Source organism: Arachis stenosperma, chromosome 9 (assembly GCF_014773155.1).
Source record: "Arachis stenosperma cultivar V10309 chromosome 9, arast.V10309.gnm1.PFL2, whole genome shotgun sequence".
Taxonomy (NCBI): Eukaryota; Viridiplantae; Streptophyta; class Magnoliopsida; order Fabales; family Fabaceae; genus Arachis; species Arachis stenosperma.
Window position 1 is genome coordinate 158,765,878 of NC_080385.1, and position 23,251 is coordinate 158,789,128.

Consider the following 23,251-nt stretch of genomic DNA (forward strand, 5'->3'; position numbering starts at 1 on the left):
TGATTATAAGGTTAGTAAAATGTTTAGTAATAAATTATTATTTATATTTCTGGTGTATTTGTGGTCCATACGAATAATTGTAATATGATTGTAATAATTTTTTTGGCATAACATATTACTTTTGGCCTATCCCATCAACATATCAAAAGTTCAGCCCATCAACATTCTAAACTTAATTACTTAATCATACTTAATTAACCTCCTTTTTTCAATAGAAAATGAGATATATCGCTGCGTCATAGTTGTTTCATCAATCTCATCGCTCTGGTTAAAAATTACTTATACGCGTTCAAATCACAGTTCATCATATAATATCAATTTTATACGATGATTTCTGCGATCAGCATCATAGACTTTTCCTTAAATATTTGTATTTACTTTTTATGTAAAAAAGATAGACTCATCTATAAACAAAGTCTATAGACGTAAAAAAAAAAAAAAAAAAACAGTATATAAATCTGTCTAAGAGTCTATAAAATTAATGAAGAAAAAATGTTCATTGTATTGGTAGTTTAATATCTATCTCTAACAAAAAACTTAAGTTCTCAATAAAAAATGACATATTTTGGGTAGTACAATAAATATTATATTTAATTTTTCTTTTAAATTTAAAATGATATGCTATTTTATTATTATTTTTTATTTATTGTTTTTTATTCTGCATTACATTTAAATATTTTAAATTTTTTTATTATTGTCTATCATAAATAATTTTAGTCTAAATATATTAGATTTATTATGGACAAAAACACTAGTTGAAATTACTATTTCACAAATTGACAAAAAAAACCAAACCAAACCCACAGAGAAGAGAGCGAATCGGAACTAGGGCTCTCCCACGGTTTCATCGTACTGTTTCTCTCTCTCTCTCTCTCTCTCTCTCTCTCTCTCTCTCTCTCTCACATTTATTCATCTTCATTTACACTCTACTCTCTTCTCTTCTTGTTCAATTTCTTGTTCGGTTTTTCTTCCACACAATCAAGCTTTCACATTTGAACCTTCCATGGAGCCTCCACTCCTACCGAAGAAGCCCCTTTCCGATAAAGTTCCGAACTTTGATGCCCACAAACAAGAAGGTGACTCTGCTCACCACCTCCCGGCAAGCGCGGTTGCCGAGGACCAGGTCGATGAAGGCGTGGAAGGTGTGGATGTGGACGAAAAGGAGCAGCTTTTGAAGAGTGGTGATAATGGGGCTGAAGGTTCCTGTTCCGTTCAAGAAGTTAGTGTTGTTAGAAAGAAACGCGGAAGAAAGTTTAAAAAGGACATGCTGGAGGACTTGGAGATCGAGAGGAAGAAGAAAGGTGATGATGATTCTGCTGCTATGACTGTGAAAACGCGCGTAAGAACAAGCGTTCCAAGTTGTGCTGAGAATCTCAAGGATGAGGGTCTTGGTGAGAAGAAGAGACGTGGCAGAAAACCGAAGAACCAGAAGACGGAACAACACCCTAGTAATGACAAAGATGTTCCAAATGTTGAAAATGAGTCAAAACCTGATATAGATAATGAAGGGGAAGATGCAAATGGTGATGTTCAGAAGAGGAAGCAAGTTAGAGTTTGGAGTAGAAAACGTGGTGGGAAAAGGAAGTTAGAAGATCGAAACCCCGGTGACATTCCTGGAAGGAAAAGAAAGAACATGCATGGTGAGCAAAATTGTGAAAATGGAAAGATGGAAAATGAGGAGTTGGGGTCTCAAATTGATGCTGAGACGACCTTAGATTCCTTGGAAAAAAGTGACAATCAGCGTAGTTACAGTTTAAGGAAGAGGGAAAATACCAGCATCCATAAACGAGTTGATTTGCTAAAAGGCATTGTTCCATATATAAATCAGTTGGATCAAAAACAAACAGCTCAGAAAGAGTTCCAAGCTAAAAGACAAGGTAAGATATCTTTTGTTTGACAGTGCCCTAAAATTAATGAATTTGGATCTTAGTTTTGTGTATTAACATGATTTTACATATTATTTTTCCTGCATGCACCAAAGTTTAGTATCAGTTCTATATTGGTTTCAATGCAGGGCTTTCACCCTTGGAGCTAACAATTGAAAAGAGTATCGATGATACCCCTCCCATTCATCCTGATACACATCAAGATTTCCATCAACCTGTATCGGATCAAGCATTTAGCCCACAAGAAATGGAGTTAAAAGAGCTCATCTCAGCTGTTTCCAATCTGTCTCATAAGATTGACATCACATCTCAATCTTCAACCATCGAGAAATCACCAGAATCTCATCTTCCTAAAGAGTTATCTCCTCGTGCTCTTGAAAGTTTAAAGAGACTTGTCGATTTCTCCAAGCACACCGTTGACGAGTGGCTAAATCAAGATGACCTCAACAACCTTCTTTCCGAAATCTTGAGCTCCACTCTTGAATATCATGTGCCCATCAACTTCTCCAAGCAAGTGCAGAAATTTAAAAACTTTATCAACAACTCGCTCGTCTCTCACAACAAGCTTACTGACTTGAAAAAGGGATTGTCTCAAATTGAAACAGAATCTGTACAACTTGATGTATCGTATGCATCTTCACAAAAGAATTATAAAAAATATGAAACTAATGTTGCTCATGCTGCTAAAGCCCTTGATCAACTGGTCTGTCGGGAAGAAGAACTCGAAAAAGAACTTGCTGGAGTCCGTGCGGACATAGCTTCACTGCGGGATCCTTTCCTCAAAGCTGACAAGAGAAAGAAAGACCTTAATCGAGAATTGTGCGAAATGGAAAGTACTCAAGCTGAACTTAAAAGAAAATACCAGAAATTACAGATGGAAGAACGTGAGGAAATTCTGGTATTCAATTCAATCAATGAAGAAAGAGTCCGTCTCAGGTTCGAGTTGGAAGAACTTCTAAAACCTTATCTTTGAAAGCTTGGTTTGTATTTCATTTCGATTACTTTATATAACTCTGATTTTCTGAAACTTTGTTTATATTTTGTCTTTTATGTCAAAAACTATTGGAAAGTTTTGACGTGTACCAGCCACTTTAGTGGTACTTGGGTGTATGTGAAAACTTTGCTTTGTTGGATCTCGACTTGATGGACTTCTACACAAGTGTTTTAAAACGTTCAAATAAAACATGAATGAATAACCTTCGTAACTTAATTATACAAGGCTAGCGAATAAGGAATGACCAAACAAAATGCAATGAACAATTCAAAAGTTAGGAAAATTTGGAAGTTATGTGCTTGATGCTCCAGTAGACTAATATAATCAGTCATATTAGAATTTGTTTTATTTAGTCTTGTATGCACAATGGTGAAGTAAGGTAAACTAGGATTTAAATTTTACTATAATTTTATTTGTGAGTTGAAACTTTTTTTAAAATTTAACTTTATTTTATTTGTGAGTTGAAAATAGGAGTGGCAAAATGTATCTTATCCGCGGGTATCCAACTCGACCCCATCCAGTCGGGTAGGATTTTCGTGCGGATTAAACCTCAACCTTACCTGACCAACTCGCATTCTATATATGTATATGTTATATCTATCTATCTACTTAATATACTAAAACTGGGTTTTCCCCCAACTACTAAAGGTGACGTGTCAATCTCTCGTGTCTCCGTTTTCCTTCCAAAACGAATAATTTTTTTTTTCTATTCTAAATTATTTTATTGTAATTATATTATAATTAATACTAAATGAATAATATATAACTATACTAATTTAGCAATATATCTTCATTATAATTATATCAAATCAATATTTAATGCACTATTAAACTATTTATCAAATATCAATTAAAAAATACTTTTAATAATTTTAATGATAATAATAATATCAATAATAGAATAATAATAATAAAAAATCTTTGTTACCCGATTTACGTATATCAAATAATTTTTCTAAATTATTTTATAAAAAATATTTTTAATATAATTATTTTGTATTTAATATTTATGAATAATATATAATTATATTAATTTAAAAATATATCTTCATTATAATTGTACCAAATCAAAATTTAATGCACTATTAAACTACTTATCAATTATTAATTAAAAATATTTGTATTCATTTTAATGATAATAATAATATCAATAATAATAATATCAATAATAGTAATACTAATAATAAAAAATCATTGTTACCCGTGATATGATGAAATTAATATATAATTATACTAATTTAGGAACATATATTCATTATAATTGTATCAAATTAATATTTAATACATTATTAAAAAATTATCTTAATAATAGGTAATTTACATATTTATTTTTGTTTTACTAAAGTCTATATATAGTGTTTTTCTGTAGTACATGAATCTAGATTTGAGAGTCAATTCATAATTTTATATTTAGTGTTTTTTTACTACTTCATAGAATAAGAATGTATTCTTCGTTTTTTTATTGAAGTTGATGCTTTTAAGGTAAAATTTATAATTTTTTATAATATTTTTCATATACTCATTCTATTATATTATTCTTTTGATAATTTTTTATTTGTTATTACTCTAAGTTATTCTTATCGTCTAATGTTCCAGTTCGATTGTCTTTTGTCACAATCATTTACAATGCATCACATCCATGAAATACCTCATCGAGTTGTCTTCACTGATTCGGGTTCCAACTACATGGATGTAAGCGTTCAAAGAAGAGACAATAGTCTCTACTTTACCGAATGATGGTTGGATCTACTCACCTATTATGACCAACCCAATGGAATGTGGTTAAAGTTAGATTTCTTAGGAAGAGCTCGATTTTTTATTGAGAAATTGCTTCCATGGAATTTTATAGGGCAAGTTCAAGTTCCATCTCCTCCATGCTTTTTACGTCTGCCTGAAAATCTTCGAAGTGGAGCATATAATGAAATTGAATTCCCTCAGTTTCAGTTCAGTTTTGCTAAATTCGTGACAAATTCAGATATGCAATTTCAATGATTGGTAATATATTTAAATTTTCTTAGTTTAAGCCGTTCATTATTAGACTAATTTTTTAACATATTTTGATTTTTTTTTTCAGAAATTACCAGCTTTCTTTTGCATGCATGCAATGTCATTGAGAGAAATAAGAGTTAGTTTGGTTTCTCGATGTGACAATTCTATACCTTGCTGCATTGCATGGATAGCGGATGATGAAGCTTATCTAACAAGAGGATGGTCTGATTTTGCACGAATTCTAAATATTGAAACTTACGATGTTATTTCAGTTGGTTGTCGTTACAAGAATGATTCTATACTATACGTGACTAATGACTAGAATAGGTTCAATATTATTTAGGTAATTTGTTTTTACTATTAGTATTTGATTAAATTATAATTATAGAATTTTAAATTATTGCCTCAATTTATATATTACGATTATTTTTGTGGATGTGCTATTTTTAAATAATTTAATAAAATGAAGTGTCAGATTTATTAAGTTTTTTTTTATCCTTTATTTCTTTATTTGCATTTCATTATATTGACAAAAAATGAACCACACATATATTAAATCGTGACCTAAGACAATTTATTTACCAATAAAAACAGATTTTTTTTAATTGGAATAAATTTATTTGCCAATAATCGGTGGATAAAATTAAAATTACACCCGTGTCATATAATTATAATTTATTAATTGGTATAAAATGAAATTATATCAGTGCCATGAGTAATAATATAAATAATTATATCTTAATAAAATATAATTTGAAATAATTTATAAACAATTATCTTAACAAAAATAATTATTTAATAATTGATTTAAAAATTAATGCAAAAAATAATTATTAGTAATAGTATTATTAACTGGGTAAATAATATAATTTCAATTTATTACTTGATATATAAATAATATATGAAAATTTATTGAGTAAATCAATGATTTTGCACCTTAATAATTTGACAATTTTTACTCAATTAACCAGTTAATTGAATTAGTAATAACAATTTCCAATTTGAAATTTTGTATATTAAGTAGTTATTAAAAATTGGGTAATAACGATTTATACGGGAAAATCATTGATAAATTCAATTAACCATATAGAAGATAATATACTAACAATTTTAGTATGTTATTCCTGGCAAGCAAAATTATTTCCTCAGATTTTCTATTAAAATTGAAATTAGTAATAGTTTAAAAAAAGGTTTATTAATAAAATTACTAATAGTCACATTTTTATACACATGATATATGTTTTCTATATATTATTTAAAAAATATAATGAAACATGAATAATGAATGAGTATGTTATTTCTTCGACTAGCTAATTAATACAAAATCGAGTACCATTTTTTATTCGATTGAGGTCATATTCTATTTGGTGAAAGTTTCAATCACCTTAATTAAATTCTGTCTTTGTACCTTAACTTATACAGGTAGTAATATGTTACATATTATTTGGTATATCTAAATAGTTATTTCTCATAGCGGAGATGTAAAAAATCATATTAAGGTTTATTGCCAAAAATTAGTGGATGAATAATAGTAGATTCATTTTTGGGAAAGTATTTTAATTATAATATATCAAATTAATATTAATAAAATATCTTAATTATAAATATATCATAAAATTATAATAATTACGATATTTATGTTATATATTTTAATCATTTATGTACATAAATAAAATAGAAATCAATCCAATCAAATTATCACGGTAAATAATATATTGTATATTATTACGGAAAATAAACTATAGATAAAATTGAAATTACACCCGTGGCATATAATTATAATTGATTAATTGGTATAAAACGAAATTATACCCGTGTCATGAGTAATAATCTAAATAATTATATCTTAACAAAATATAGTTTGAAATAATTTATAAATAATTACCTTAACAAAAATAATTAATTAATAATTAATTTAAAAATCAATGCAAAAAAATAATTTTTAATAATAGTATTATTACCTGGATAAATAATATAATTTTAAATTATTACTTGAAATATAAATAATATATGGAAATTTATTGAGTAAATCAATGATTTTGCACCTTAATAATTTGACAATTATTACTCAATTAACCAGTTAATTAAATTAGTAATAAAAATTTTCAATTTCAAATTTTGTATATTAAGTCATTGTTAAAAATTGGGTAATAACGATTTACACGGGAAAATCATTGATAAATTCAATTAGCCATAAAGAAGATAATATACTAACAGTTTTAGTATATTATTTATGGCAATGAAAATTATTTCCTCAAATTAAATTTTATATAATTATAGTAAGTCTTTATAATTAAAGCAATATAAAATTGTTTCATATATAGCAATAATATCATACATATTTAGGGTAAAAAACCCAAATAAGCCAAGGAGAGTTGGAAATTACCCAAATCAGCCAAATCAAAAATCCACACCTGAATCCACCAGGACGAATTATTATATAATTCGAATCAATTAGATTCGAATTATGCTAACAAGTAATTCGAATTGATATGATTCGTATTACTAGGAAGACAACAAACTAATGAAGTTCGAAACAACTCGTTTCGAATTATATCAACCTAATTCGAATTTAATTAATTCGAATTACTAGGAGAAGTGCACAATAGAGAGGTTCGAATCTAGTTGATTCGAATTAGGTGAAAATTGAGTTGCATAGTAATTCGAATCAACTTGATTCGAATTACAAGGGATTCGGCTATAAAAGGAGTTCGAGCCAAGTTCATTCGAATCACTTTCTCATCCTCCTGCATGATGGTCCAGATATCATCAAGGAAATGCGGCCCACCGAACTCGGCCACAACGCCATCACTAGCAAGGAAGTCTCCAAACATCGAGCCAGGACTCACCCATGGAGTGCTCTCTTGAAGGGTATGATCATCACCGGGAACACCTACGAAATAATCTCCAAGACCTCCATCACCAAGCCCAGCATCAGCGTGACTCGTGGGATCTCCCATACCAGATCCACGCGGCCCACCATCATGCCCGCCATGATGGGCCCTATCAACCCCGCAACATCACCTACCCCAGGCATCTGGCCACCCTCTCTAGCAGCACCCACCCTCCTCCTGCATCCACGACCACGAACTCTCCCCCCACCCCTAACTGGGTCGTCGACGTCATCCATAGCCCGATCCACCCAGTTCCACTCACGCTGGCTACGACGTGTCCCAACTCGTGCTCTCCGCTCAACACGATGTCTGTCAGGAACATCCTCGACCCGGTCCATATCTGGAAGTCGGCCTGCACCCCTCTGCGTCGCCTCATCTGGAATAGGAACACCTCTCGGATCCCCCAATAACATCTCCGGCGACAAAAACCTCTTTCCGTGCTGATACCACCATGTCAAGAACTCATGTGACGGTCCGGGGTCGGGCACGATGTCAAACTGTAGAATGTGATCAGCACGCTCCTGCCAGTGAAGATGCCACTCAGGGTACTGTGCCGGGAACCAACGGTCACCTCCTCTCCCGTCCTTCGACATCAGGAAGTCGATGTTCAGGGCGGGAGACGGTATGGGCTGAACGCCGCCAAACTGAGGTAAAACTCTATCAACCTGATGCCACTCGACAACCGCAAAATAAATCAGGGACGTCCTGCATCGCCATAACATCGTATGCCGAGGCTCCAAGACCTCAGATGGACAACCTGGATGACGTCGAGTGCGCTATAGGGCATCCATATGAATTGAAAAAATCAAAATAAAATCGTTTGTACACTTAGTTAAGAGCTATAAACTGAAACAATGACTTCAGATACACAAATGTTCTACGTAGTTACCTGCCGAGGCTGTAACAAGTCGATCTTCATGCGAGCCATCTGTCCCCGAGGTCCCTTGTTGCTAATCCCAGGATTGTAACCAGACCTCTGCGTACGAAACAGAAGAATTGGTTGCATAATTGAAAATAAAAAAAAAGAAGAATATAGTACAAAACAATAATGGTACCTCGAGGCAAGGGGCCAGCTGATCTCATCATACCCAGATGGTCTAAGAGTGGAAAACCTCCAGAAGATCCAAGACTGTAATAACTGTAACGGGCCAGCTAACTTCACCACATGTCTGTTGGCGACTCGGCACATGCACCTGTACAGCCATGCTAGTGCCGCCGACGCCCAACTGTAGCGACCCATCTCCTCAAGCCGAGCAACAAGGTAGCCATCTGATGTGTATACGATTGCCGGACTTGTCGGCAAACAGCTGCGTACCCAATAACATCATGATATAGGCCCGGGCAAAGCGCCTAACTGTCTCCTCATCTGCCCCGTCTGGACACTCTGCAAATGTCTCCTGAAACCAGGTGCAGTTGACTGCGAATTTCTCACCTGGTTTCTCGGGAGGTAAAACACCGAGCAACTCATGGAACCACTGCCAAGCAGGTCTCCCACCCTCAATGTAAAGGTGGAAGTCGGTAAGGCAACCACTAACGTAATCTCCGTCGACTGGCAACCCCAACTGGTATGCGACGTCCTGAAGCGTGATAGTGCACTCTCCGAACGGCATGTGGAAGGTGTGCGTCTCAGGCCGCCACCTCTCGACGAATGCGCTGACTAGGGGCTCGTCTAGTCGGAACCATCTGTCGTTCAGTCTCGCAAGATGGTAAAGTCCGGCCATCTGCAAGTACGGAACATACCTCTCATCAAGACGCATCCCCTGCTGCCTCCTAACGCTGAATATGCAACGACGAGGCTGGCCAGTACATAAACCGCATAATTAGAACAGATGCACAAACCACTAACATAAGCGATATATTTTATAAGGAACCAGAAAATAAATCATGATGGGTAAAAGATATATGAGACAAACGACCGACATTTCATACACAAACCGCTCACTCAAACTACGTGCCAATACCATTAACAAAAACATATGCATTTTCACATTTATCATAAACCACTACCGTTAACCGCTAAACCATCACTGAATCCACTATCCAAAACCGTTAACAAAAACCGAGTACAAAAATCGCTAACAAAAATCACTGGCCTAAACCGCTTGCTTAAATCGCTAACAATAAAATAAACCGCTAAAAAAAACCATTAACAAAAACCACTGTCCTACACCACCAACCTAAACCACGATCCCAAACCGCTAACCATCACTAAAACCACTATCCAAAACCATTAACACAAACCGCTTACAAAAAATAATTTCAAATACCACTAAAAAAAACTACTGGCCTAAACCACTTGCTTACACCGCTAACACTTAAATAAACCGCTATAAAAAATCATTAACAAAAACCACTAGCCTACACTACTTTCCTAAACCACTATCCTAAACCACTAACAGTAACATAAACCACTATAAAAAACCATTAACAAATACCGTTATCATAAACCGCCTTCATAAACCACTAACCTCGTCGTTGATCACACTGGCGATATGAGCTACTCCATCCAAACGATAAAGCCTTCCCGGATCGTCCCCCATCGACAGAAACAGCCGCTCTGGTCGCACTCGTACTGAACGTTGGTCTTCTTCTCTGGGATTTGGTGGGGTTGGAGAATGAGAAAGTGATTCGAATGAACTTGGCTCGAACTCCTTTTATAGCCGAATCCCTTGTAATTCGAATCAAGTTGATTCGAATTACTATGCAACTCAATTTTCACCTAATTCGAATCAACTAGATTCGAACCTCTCTATTGTACACTTCTCCTAGTAATTCGAATTAATTAAATTCGAATTAGGTTGATATAATTCGAAACGAGTTGTTTCGAACTTCATTAGTTTGTTGCCTTCCTAGTAATTCGAATCATATCAATTCGAATTACTTGTTAGCATAATTCGAATCTAATTGATTCGAATTATATAATAATTCGTCCTGGTGGATTCAGGTGTGAATTTTTGATTTGGCTGATTTGGGTAATTTCCAACTCTCCTTGGCTTATTTGGGTTTTTTACCCACATATTTATATATCTCTTCTTTTATCTCTTTTTTCAAAATATTGGCATATAATTAATGTAAAAAATATATAATATTAAACTGTTTTGTTATGTATATATATGAATTTATATAATAACCTGTATAATTTATACGTATGGCATAATACATATGTCAAAAAAAGATTCCATAATTTTTGAAAACCACTGTTTTGTTATATGAAATTAAAATTGAAATTAAATAATTTCTATTTATATAATTTTTTCTATTAGTATCCAGTATCTCCATTAAAAATTCATATAGTTTGTAATAAGTATATATATATATATATATATATATATATATATATATATATATAATAAGTCGTATAATTTTATTCTCTTGACAAACAATTTTATAATTACGATAATCATATAATTTTATATACAAACATTGATACAGTGTTGTTTCATGTATATATTTTGCAGGTATCAAAAGTTAGCATTGAATTATTATTCAGTAGGTTTAAATTATTTATTGTTTATTACAAAATTTTCTGCATTAGAATTCTCTTTTAATTTGTTCTTCATTTTGAGCTGATTTTGATATTTTCTTACTTCACAGTAAACCAACATATAAAACTTTGTTGGTAGATTTAAGTATTACTAGATTATTTATGGTCATATTGAGTATATATGCCTGATTTATTGAAAAAAAGTAGATTAAATAACTATTTTATAGTTAATACAATTAACACTATATTAAGAAAAGAAAAATAACGCATACAAGTAATTTTTTTATTAATTAAATTATTATAATTAAAATGAAATTTAACATAACATAAAATTATAATTTCAATCTTATCACGTGCATGGCACGGGTGATTAAATTTGTTTAATATACTAAAATTGGGTTTTACCCCAGTTAATAAAGGTGAGTGTCGATCTCTCGTGAGTCCGTTTTTCCTTCAAAATGAATGAAATTTTTTATCTATTTTAAATAATTTTATAAAAATATCTTTATTATAATTATATTATAATTAATATTTAATGAATAATATATAATTATACTAATTTAAGAACATATCTTCATTATAATTATATCAAATCAATATTTAATGCACTATTAAACTACTTTTTAATTATCAATTAAAAATACTTTTATAATAATAATAATAATAATAATAATAATAATAATAATAATAATAATAATAATAATAATAATAATGATATGATAATGACACCGATCATGGTAATCATGATAAGAATATTTGATTCTAATCATAAAATGATCAAATCTTATAATATTAATAACGCAAATTAATTTTAAATATTTTTAGTTATTTTAATTATATTAATTATAAAAATATTAATATAATTTTAATTCTTATTCATTATTCAATAATAATAATAATAATAATAATAATAATAATAATAATAATGAATTGTAATTGATAAAATTGAAATTATCACGTGGGTAAAGTAACAACTTAAAATTATAATAATTTATTACGGGTAATCGTAAAAATTATAATAGAGGTTACGTAAAATTATTTTTAGCATTAGCATATAATAATTGTACAAGTTATTTTTTTATTACTTTAACCCGTTATAATTCTATTTCTTATGATACTTATTTCAAATATTTTAAGTTATTAAACCTGTCCATGATAATATATCTCTACCTCCTTTCTATTTCAATCTGTGTATATTAGGTATAATATTCTTATTTATTGTCTGAAATTTCTTTGATCATGATAGAAGATAATAATTCTAATTATGATATGATAAAATTATATAATTTTAACAAAATTAATATATGATGCATTATATAATTTTAACAAAATTAATATATGATGCATAATTACTATATTTAATAAAAAATTACCTTAATAATAAATAATTTACATATTTATTTTTATTTTATTAAAGTCTATATATAGTATTTTTCTGTGGTACATGAATCTAAATTTGAGAGTCAACTTATAATTTTATATTTTTTTTACTACTTCATAGAATAAGAATGTATTCTTCGTTTTTCATTGAAATTGATCATTTTAAGGTACAATTTATAAATTTTTATAATGTTTTTCATATATTCATTCTATTATATTATTCTTTTGATTATTTATTAATTGTTGTTACTCTAACTTATTCTTATCGTCTAATGTTCCAGTTCGATTGTCTTTTGCCACAATCATTTACAATGTATCACATCCATAAAATACCTCATCGAGTTGTCTTCACTGATTCCGGTTCCAACTACATGGATGTAAGCGTTCAAAGAAGGGGCAATAATATCTACTTTACCGAAGGATGGTTGGATCTACTCACCTATTATGACCAACCTAATGGAATGTGGTTAAAGTTAGCTTTCTTGGGAGGAGCTCGATTTTTTATTGAAGAATTGTTTCCATGGAACTTTATAGGGCAAGTTTAAGTTCCATCCCCTCAATGCTTTTTACGTCTGCCCAAAGATCTTCGAAGTGGAGCACATAATGAGATTGAATTCCCTCAGTTTAAGTTTAATTTTACTAAATTCGTGACAAACTCGGATATGCAATTTCAGCGATCGGTAATATGTTTAAATTTTCTTATTTTAAACTTTTTGTTATTAGAATAATTTTATTAATCAGATTTTTGCACTTAATAACAAAATTGATGCATCATGCTCTTAAGGTATTTCCTGATTTATTCCATTTAATTCGTTAAAGTAAATTAGTTATAATTATTTTATTATATCAATTAATTAATTTGACTAGACATTCAAATCTCACCATTTATTATACTTTATATGAATTGATTAATTATAATTAATTATATTAATTATTTTTTTATTGGAGTAAATATCGAATTATTTAATAAATAATAAATATGATAACAAAATATATAAATTAATTTAATTAGTTTATTTTTATCAATACTATTTATTTATACCAGTTCAAATATTTTTTACTCATTCGCTTTCTTTTCTTTCTCTCCCATCCTTCCCTCTCTCCCCCTCTCTCGTGATTGGGTACAATTTTTATAATTTATTGAATTTTTGTTTCTTTTATCTTTATTTATACATTTTATTTTTTTATTTTTTTAAATTTTTTGTTTATTTTAATTGCTTATTATTAGACGCATACTTTTTTTTTATAAATTTCAACTTCTGATTAAAATTAACAAAAAAAATGTGTCATTTTTATGTTGTTTTGAAATAATTTTACTATAATTTTGTTCTGTAATATTCTATTTTATCATGTGTATTTCAATTCATATATATATATATATAGAGTCTTTTTATATGATTCACAATTAATATATACATTGTTCGTATATGTTTTTTATATGTTAATGTTTATTGATTCTCTTTATTATTTTTTTTGTGTATCTCTTTATTGCTCTTTATTTTAGTTATATATTCATTGATTTCTCTATATTGATGCTCTTTTTTATTTGAAATATCGTGACAATTTAGAGTGTATGTTGTGACCCATGTGATATTCATTAATTTGGTGTATCTTTTTAGATGGTTTATGTTATAATGTGTTTAAGGAGTTGACTTAAAATTATAATATGATATATTAATTTATAATATTATTTATAGTATACTAAAATATTAGGACATTATCATAATAAATATTTTTTTATCTGTCCGTTAGATTCAACTACATAGGATCTTGAAAATTATGCAATCATGTAATCAATTGTTTTTTCATATAATTATTGTATTGATCATTTACATTAGTGAGACTATTTTCAATATTAATATTTATAAATATACTATTATTTATATAATTGATTGAATCATTTTATTTGTTTAAATTTAATTCTATTAAATTAATTATTTAAGGTGTCATCGCTATTTCTATTTTTAAAGATTTTTTTAATATTATTTAATAAATCTAATAACATAATAACAATTAAAAAAAGTAAGACGGTACAAAATTGCAATGACGATAATAAAGTTATGTTGATAATATACACTTGGTATTACTAACAACTATGTTAGTAATTACTTAAAATAAATAACAAAATAAGTTATAGGATATTATTTTATTTAAATTATTAATAATTAAAAGAATAAAAAGTCAGTAATTATTTTTAAAAAAGACATTAAATTTAATTTTATGGTACTAATTTATTTGAGTTGTTAATAAAATTTATAATTTTCGGATTTATATCTACTCAATTTATATATTTTATTTTATTTTACTTTAACGAAAAATTGAGACTTGCATTTTTTATTTTTTATTTAAAAAGCATAGTAAAATGAGTTATATCAATTATAATTAATTATCGATAATTGATATCAATAAATTGATTGTATTAATTTATAAGATGAATAATGTGTAATAAATATTGTGAAATTAATTATAATAAAATAATAATTAATAAATAAAAAACTAAAAGGGACTTTTTTTATTGTTTTTTAATGGATATATATTTTTATAATTTTACTTTTTTTATCTCTTCCTTTCACATTTGTTTCTTTTAATTTATTGAACTAAATCAATTATATTAATTATTTATATTAACTAATTAAGTACTTTTCAATGAGTTATTATAATTGTGCCTTTAGACTATAGGGTTAAAAATATTATAAAAAATCTTTTATAAAAGTTGTTGAAAAATAAATATTTTTGAAATGTGTCCTTAAGACACAAATTAACTAAATTATTTTTCAATTTAATGTGTTTGATTCATTCAATTGTATTAATTATAACTAATCAATTATGTAATTTTATATGTTTAGGATAAATATTTCATTATTTAATATTTTATTTGATTCATTAAATTATATTAATCATAAATTCAAATATTTAATTTAATTAGAGTAAATATCAAATTATTTTAAATTTTGTTTGATTCATTAAACTAAATTAATTATAACTAATTTATTATTTAATATGATTGAGATAAATATAAAATTATTTAATAAATAATATATAAAGCAATGAAATAAATGAACTCAATTAATTCAAATTATTATCTTATTATTTTATATGTCCCTTTCCTCCTTGTCTATTTTATACTTCAGGTAAAATATTTGTAATTTTTTATTTTTATTTTTTTATCTTAATTTTGCTAATATTTTTCTATGATTTTATTTTATATTAATTCTTTTTTTTATTTATTTTTATTAATAATTTTTAAGGGTATTATTATTTTATTTAAAGATAATTTATATTTTTTGTAATATTTTTATAAAAGTTGATTAATAGGTTTTTTTAATATTTTTTTTGAAATTTTTTTAATAAGATTGTTTTTTAATTTTTCTCTTTCATCCTTTGTATTAATTAATTATATTAATCTTCTATTACAATATATTTTTTATCTACTCCACACATTATCTTTTCTATCTTCTTTAAATTTTTTAATTGCTCTTTTTAGTTTATTTTTAATTGTTTATTTTACTTTTACTTCTCATATATAGGTTTATTATAATTCATCATATGTTCTTTTTTAATTTAAGTAATTTTTTAGGTTATATATTACCATTGATACTTTTATTTTGTTTAGTGTATTTTTTTAGTCTGTGTTTAATATAATAATTTGTAAATATCTATTCTATTATGTAAAAATTAAATTTCTGCATTTAATGATAAAACTGTCGTAACATATTCTTGATGGTGTTTTTCAATTTATTTCTTTTAACTCATTAAATTTATTTTATTATAATAAATTAATTATATCAACTAATTGATTTGGTTAATTATTTAAATATCATACAATTTATTATAATTTCTATCAATCAATTAATCGTAATTCAAATTGAAAGATGATTTTGTTACAAAATTGTTATTTTCTAATCTATTTATGGACAATACATATATTAATTATAATCATAAATTAAGCTATTTTACATTAAATGACTTATATAATGGTCATCTCATTTATTATCATAAATGTTGAATTAAATAAGTCATTATTACTTTTGATTTAGAATTAAATGAAAATAAAACCAGATATACTATTTTATTTGGTCTCTCGGGTTTAATGGGTGTCACACTCAAATATAAATAGTGACTTCCGGATTTTAGTCTCTAACACATCAAAGTCATCTCCGTAACTCTTTTTTCATAAAAGGAATTTCAATTCAACTCTATCAGGGATACAGAAAGTTTTCAAAAAACAAAGGAATGGTGTGAATTTGTATGAATTCTAAATGTTCGAACTTCTGATGTTGTTTTAGTTTGTTGTCGTTACGAGAATGACTCTAATCTATACGTGTCTAAAGACTAGAATATATTAAATATTATTTAAGTAATTTATTTATAATATTGGTATTTGATTAAATTAGTTTTAGAAAAATTTAAATTATTGATTGAATTTATATATTACGACTATTCTTTTTGAATATATTATTTTTATATTTGTTAATATAATTTTTTTTTCTGATTTTTAAGTTTATTTTCTTTCTTGGATATATGTATCACCTTTTTTTCTCATTTTATATATCAGATTAGTAACGTAATTATTAAGAAAAATATATTTAAAAAAATATTAAAACATCACTATTTAAAAAAAAAAGATACGTGAAAAAAAAGAAAAATAAAAAATTAAAACATCACTATTAGAAAAAACTGTTAATATGCGTATGAATGGAGCTGGAATTGAGGAATATATATACATATAAAAAAAATTATTGCATGATTGTAGAATAAAAAAAATCATATATATATAAAACGGAATAATTATAACAAAAAATAATTAATATATGTGATTTAAATATTTTTAATAACCAGTAACATAAAGTTTAATAAAATATAATTCACATATTTTTTTATTTATGTATATGTATAGAATAATTTATGTATATGTATATATTAAGAAAAACTACCGTAAATTTATTTTAACTTTTACATTTTATTTTACCTTGTATTTACTCTTTTTAATCTTCAAGTTTTAGTTCTTAAATTTATTTGTTTATCCGTTTCAATTATGCATTTTGTTCATTTAAAAAAAAAGAAATGTTTTTTATAAAAAAATAAAATTCTCCTCCAAATTTAAATCTAAAACTTATATAAACATCAAAACATTGAAATAATTATAAAAAAAATTATTTTCACTTCCTAAATAAAATTATAAAACAAAATTGAAATTATAAATTTATTTGTTATTGATAATTTAAAAAAAAGGAGTAAAATAATTGTATAAAATGATAGTAAATTTTGTCTGTTAAAAAACTTAATAAGATTCAAACATGAATAATCTAAACCTTAGACTTTGTCGAAATTTTAAGTCTTTTATGATAAATGATTTTTTTTAGGCATGAGTAGAATAAATTAATTTTGATTAGTCTAATAATTAGTTTATTAATTTGATTAAATAAATATTAAAATTTAAATTTTGTCTTATATATATAATTATATATTAATTTATTAACCAATAATAAATTTTTAAATAAAATTTTGATTTATGATGGATTATTTCTTAACTTATGCGACGACTAGAGAATACCATTAAAAAGAAAGTAAGAGTAGAATAGGGCAATATGCTATTATTTAGGAATATGAAACTACAAAAGAATTTCTCATAACTTATAACGACGACTATTTAAAGACTTACACGCACAGGGCACAGGACACAACCATTCGTGTAGGAAAAAGTGGAATAGTAATAACTAATAACTAAATTAGTTTTTTTTTTTTAAGAGAAATGTTAAAGAATTATGATATATAGATACTAATATGAATACGAGATACGACATAATATGTATGAGATATATCGATATACGAATTTTAAAATTTTATAAGACATTAAGACATGTATATATATAAAATATAAAATATTTTTAGATAAATTATAATAATATTTTAATTTTTTATTGATATTAAAATATAAATTAATTTTTTAATTATTTTTAATATTTTATTTTAATTATATAAAATATTTAAAATATTTTATTTTAATGAACAATAATATATATTATTTTTAAATTTATTTCAAAAATACATGTTAACAATAATAAAGGATACGTTAACATGTGATGATATTTAGGTGTGTTTAAATGTGTTCAATTGTGTCTGGCGAAAATTTTTTTATTTTTTATTATGATAAAGTTAGACACAACAAACATGCGTGTTTGATAAATATTAATGAGTGTCATATCCAAAATATGTCTTTAAAATTTGATTAAGTTAGTCTTTAAATTTTTATTTTGTTAAATAAATTAGACTTCACGTAAAAATATTCATTTATACAAAATGATTGATTTCAAAATTTTAAATTTTTTTAAGAATTATTATGTCTTTATTAAATAATTACAAAAATAAATGTCTAATTTTTAACAAAATTGATACTTCTAACAACATAAAAAGTTAAAGGCTACTTTGATAATTAAAATTTTCAGACTTAAATAGATCAATTAAAATTTTTTTAAGAACGAATTTAAAATATTATTAAAAATTAGTCTTTTTTGTATTTTTTGTATACGAGAACTAAGATAGATTTTAGTATAGATTTTTATTAAAAAGTCAACTTTTATATTTTAATTTAGGATTAACTACTAAAAATATTTTCGAATTATTCAAATGCTGACAAAAATACTCCTAAATTTTATTATAAAAAAAATTTCCTTAAATCATTTAAAAATGCAACAAAAATACCTAACAACAAATATATATTTTCAAAAAATACCTTAAAAATTGAATTTTGATGTATTTTTTTGTAATAATTATTAAAAATATGCGATATTATTATTCTTAAAATTTGATAATTTTTTACAAAGTATATATTTTTTGTGATTTTTTAAAGGTATTATAAGTTGTTAACAAATAAATTATAAAAAATTATATACTTAACGAAAAATTACCAAAATTTAAGAATAATAATATCTCATTTTTTTAATCATTATTATAAAAAATTGTATAAAAATTCAATCTCTAATGTATTTTTTGAGAAATACATATTTAATGTTAGATAATCTTACAAAAAAACTAACATTAAATATGTATTTCTCAAAAAATATATTAGAGATTAAATTTTGATGCGATTTTTTGCAAAAACGATTAGAAAAATAAGATATTATTATTTTTAAAATTTAGTGATTTTTTGTTAAGTATATATTTTTTTGTGATTTTTTAAATGTATTATTGGTTGTTAACAAAAAAAATTCAAAAATATATATTTAACAAAAAATTACCAAATTTTAAAAATAAAAATATCTCATTTTTATAATCATTATTGCAAAAAATTACATGAAAATTAAATCTCTAAAAAATTTTTTTAAAAAATGTATTTACTGTTGAGTATTTTTATTATGTTTTTAAATTATTTGAATCTATTTTTGTTGATAATAAAATTTGAGGGTATTTTTGTCAGCGTTTGAATAATTTGAGAATATTTTTAGTGGTTAACTATTTAATTTGTTTTTAATATAATAAATACATTAAAAATATAAATTAATTTTTTAATGTCTTATTTTTAATCGTTTTTATTAAAAAGTCAACTTTTTATATAGCTTTCTGTTCTATTTTTGTCAAGTTCTATTCTTGATGGTGAGGGCCATTGGAGCTGCCATTGCTCCATTTTTTTTTGTTTCTCTTAGATTACAGTAAGTATTATTGGTTTGGTATTTTCGCTGTTAGTATTCTATTATTAGTTGTTAAAGATTTTGAGGTATTGATATCTTAAGGTTAGCGACGGAACTTGAAACAAAATTTTGGGGGGTTAGATAGAAGATAATTATCAAGATGCTTTTGATATGAACCCTATTTAAGATAAGTTTGTCTAACCTCATCTCTCTAATTTGGGTGATATTATCAAATTTAAAGTCTTTTTCAGGGTCTCGTTCCAAAGAATTAAGGTCAAACTCATCAGATGTAACTCTTTAAACTTTTGAAGGTTGTATCTCACTTTCTTCGTGATTCATTAAAGTAGAAGAACTATTTACAGGTGTTAATATTATAAAAGTTATATGTTCTCCTTCTTGAATATTAGCCTTCCTCTTAAAAAATGCATCAATTCTTTGATTTTTTATGATTATTTTATATAAAAATTTGAATATATATCCTGTAAAATATGTAAAAAAGAAGTTAGAAGGACAAATATTAAAATTTATAATATTTATTGAAATTTTTTTCAATTTATACAAATACAATAATATCAATACTTATTAAATATTCTAATATTTTTTATCATATAAAAAATTAAATTAAATAAACAGTAAAATATAAAATAATATTAAATTACATAAATAAAAAATACTTATTTTTTATATTTGAACTCAAATGTAAAATGAGTGTTGCTTATTGAATAGAGAGCTATGAAATGTGAATACACTGAGTTCAATCCAAATCCAACATGTTTTGAATGTTTAAAACTAAAAACTATTGTGTAATAAAAGTAAGAGATGAAGATTGAACTTTGGTATTTTAAGTCATAATAAAGTATTTGAGCCAACTAAACTATTTTTTATTTTTTAAAAAAATAATACTAATTTTTTTAATAAAAGTTTGGGGGCATGGCCCCCTTGTCTGAAGTAAGTTCTGCCCCTGCTTAGGGTTGAGTTATAGTAATCGCATGTTGCATTGTGGTTACTACTGTTACGGAGAGTCATCGGAATTGCTAATACTACTGTTGTTGTCACGTTTATGTTGTTGCCGTTAGTTCAGTGAAATTAAGTCACGATTGAGGTAAGGGATTTTCTTAAAATTTACTTTTATTTCAAAGAATTTATATAAATCAATATCGATGTGAAAAAATATATTTTTGGTGATTGTTTGAGTCTTATGAATTAATTGGACTGTTTTTTTTATGATAAATATAAGGGATAAGTACTTTTTTCGTCCCCAAGGTCTGGGGTCGAAATCAAAATCGTCCCCGATCTTTTTTTTTATTAAAATCATCCTCAACGTTTAAAAACGCTTTAAAATCATCATTTCCTGAATTTTTGGACCAAAATACCCTCATCATCATCATTCTCCTACCACCACCACCACCATTACCACCACCCTCCCTCACCGTAACCCCCTCCCACCCCTCACCCCACTCCCTCTCCACTGTAACCCCTCCTCCCACTCCTCACCGGTCTACCCTTCCCCCCTCCTCCTCCACTTCCCGCCCTCCCCTCCCCTCGCCCACCCCACCCCCTCCCCCAACCCCGGTCTCCCCTCCCCTCCTCCTCCCCCTCCCCCTCCCTTCCCTCCTCCCCTTCCCGCCTCCCCCCCCCTGCCCCCACCCCCACCCCACCCCCGGTCTCCCCTTCTCCCCTCCCCTCCCCCCACCCCCACCCCCACCCCCCCCCTGGTCTCCCCTCCCCGTCTCCCCTTCCCTCCTCCCCTTCTCCGTCTCCCTTTCCCTCCTACCGTAACCCCCCTCCCACCCCTTCATCCCTCACCCACTCCCTCTCACTGTAACCCCCTCCCACCCTTCACCCCCTTACCCCTCACCCCACTCCCTTACCGTAACCCCCAACCCCCTTCCTCATGCCCTCTCTTCATGGTCATCATCATCATCATCATCAGATTTCATCAGCAACAACAACAAATTTTATCAAAAATTCAGAAATTTAAATTTCAGCAACAACAACAAATTTAATCAAAAATTCAGTTCATAGAAGAAGAAGAAAAAGAATAAGAAGAAGCAGAAGGCAGAAAGCAAAAGCAGGGGTGGCGGCGGGCTGAACGCGGGGCAGCGCGGGCTGGACGCTGGGTGGCGGTGGCCTGGACGCGGGGCGGCTGCGGGCTGGACGCGGGGCGGCGGCGGGCTGGACCCGGGGCGGCGGCGGGTTGGGGGTGATGGAGAGAGAGACGAAGAAATTGGGGGGGGGGGGGAGGAGAGAGACGAAGAAATTGGGTGGGGTGGTTTTTTTTTAATATTATTTTTAGTTTTTATTAATAGTTAAGGGTATTTTGGTCTAAAAATTCGAGAAAGGATGATTTTAAATCGTTTTTAAACGTTGAGGATGATTTTAATAACAAAAAAAGGTCGGGGACGATTTTGATTTTGACCCTAGACCTTGGGGACGAAAAAAGTACTTATCCCTAAATATAATTATAAAGGATTATGATCTTGATTATGTTTGATTGGTATATGTTGAGAAACTATTTAATATTGAAAATGGTTTGATAAGAGTTTGAGAGATGTTTGGTTTAGATGAAACCTTTGAAGGGGATAAATATCCGAATTTTAGAGAAGGTTCTGCCAAAATTTAATATGATTCGAATGCAATTGAATAATAAAGATAATGAGGATTGATGTGTTTTTATAAAGACTAGAGACGTTGTCTTGGAGATTTATTTAATTTTCTAATTAAAAAAATTATGTCTTGAAAGAATTCTAAATTTAAAATAGAGTTAAAGTTTGTTTGAGAGTTTAGTTGGCCAAAGAATTATATGGTTATGTTAATTTATTAAGTTGATGGATAAATTAACTTGTTGAACTTAATTAACAGTGAAAAGAGTAAATAAGGTAATTAAAGTTATGAGAAAAGATTTAATGAATTAAAGATTTAACAGGCTAATTAATTATCAACTCAAAAACTGAAAAATTTGCATAAAATAAAGAAGAAAAGATTGGAATTGATAG

The 23,251-nt window shown here is 27.7% G+C and overlaps 1 protein-coding gene across 1 annotated transcript; it reads left to right on the plus strand.

Annotated features, from left to right (window-relative positions):
- Positions 1 to 1,003: 1,003 nt before the first annotated feature.
- Positions 1,004 to 2,986, plus strand: LOC130948309 (uncharacterized). The gene is made up of 2 exons (XM_057877027.1): positions 1,004 to 1,877; positions 2,015 to 2,986. Exons 1-2 carry the CDS (start codon positions 1,004 to 1,006, stop codon positions 2,857 to 2,859), a joined length of 1,719 nt encoding a protein of 572 aa, XP_057733010.1. The 3' UTR covers positions 2,860 to 2,986.
- Positions 2,987 to 23,251: the final 20,265 nt, after the last annotated feature.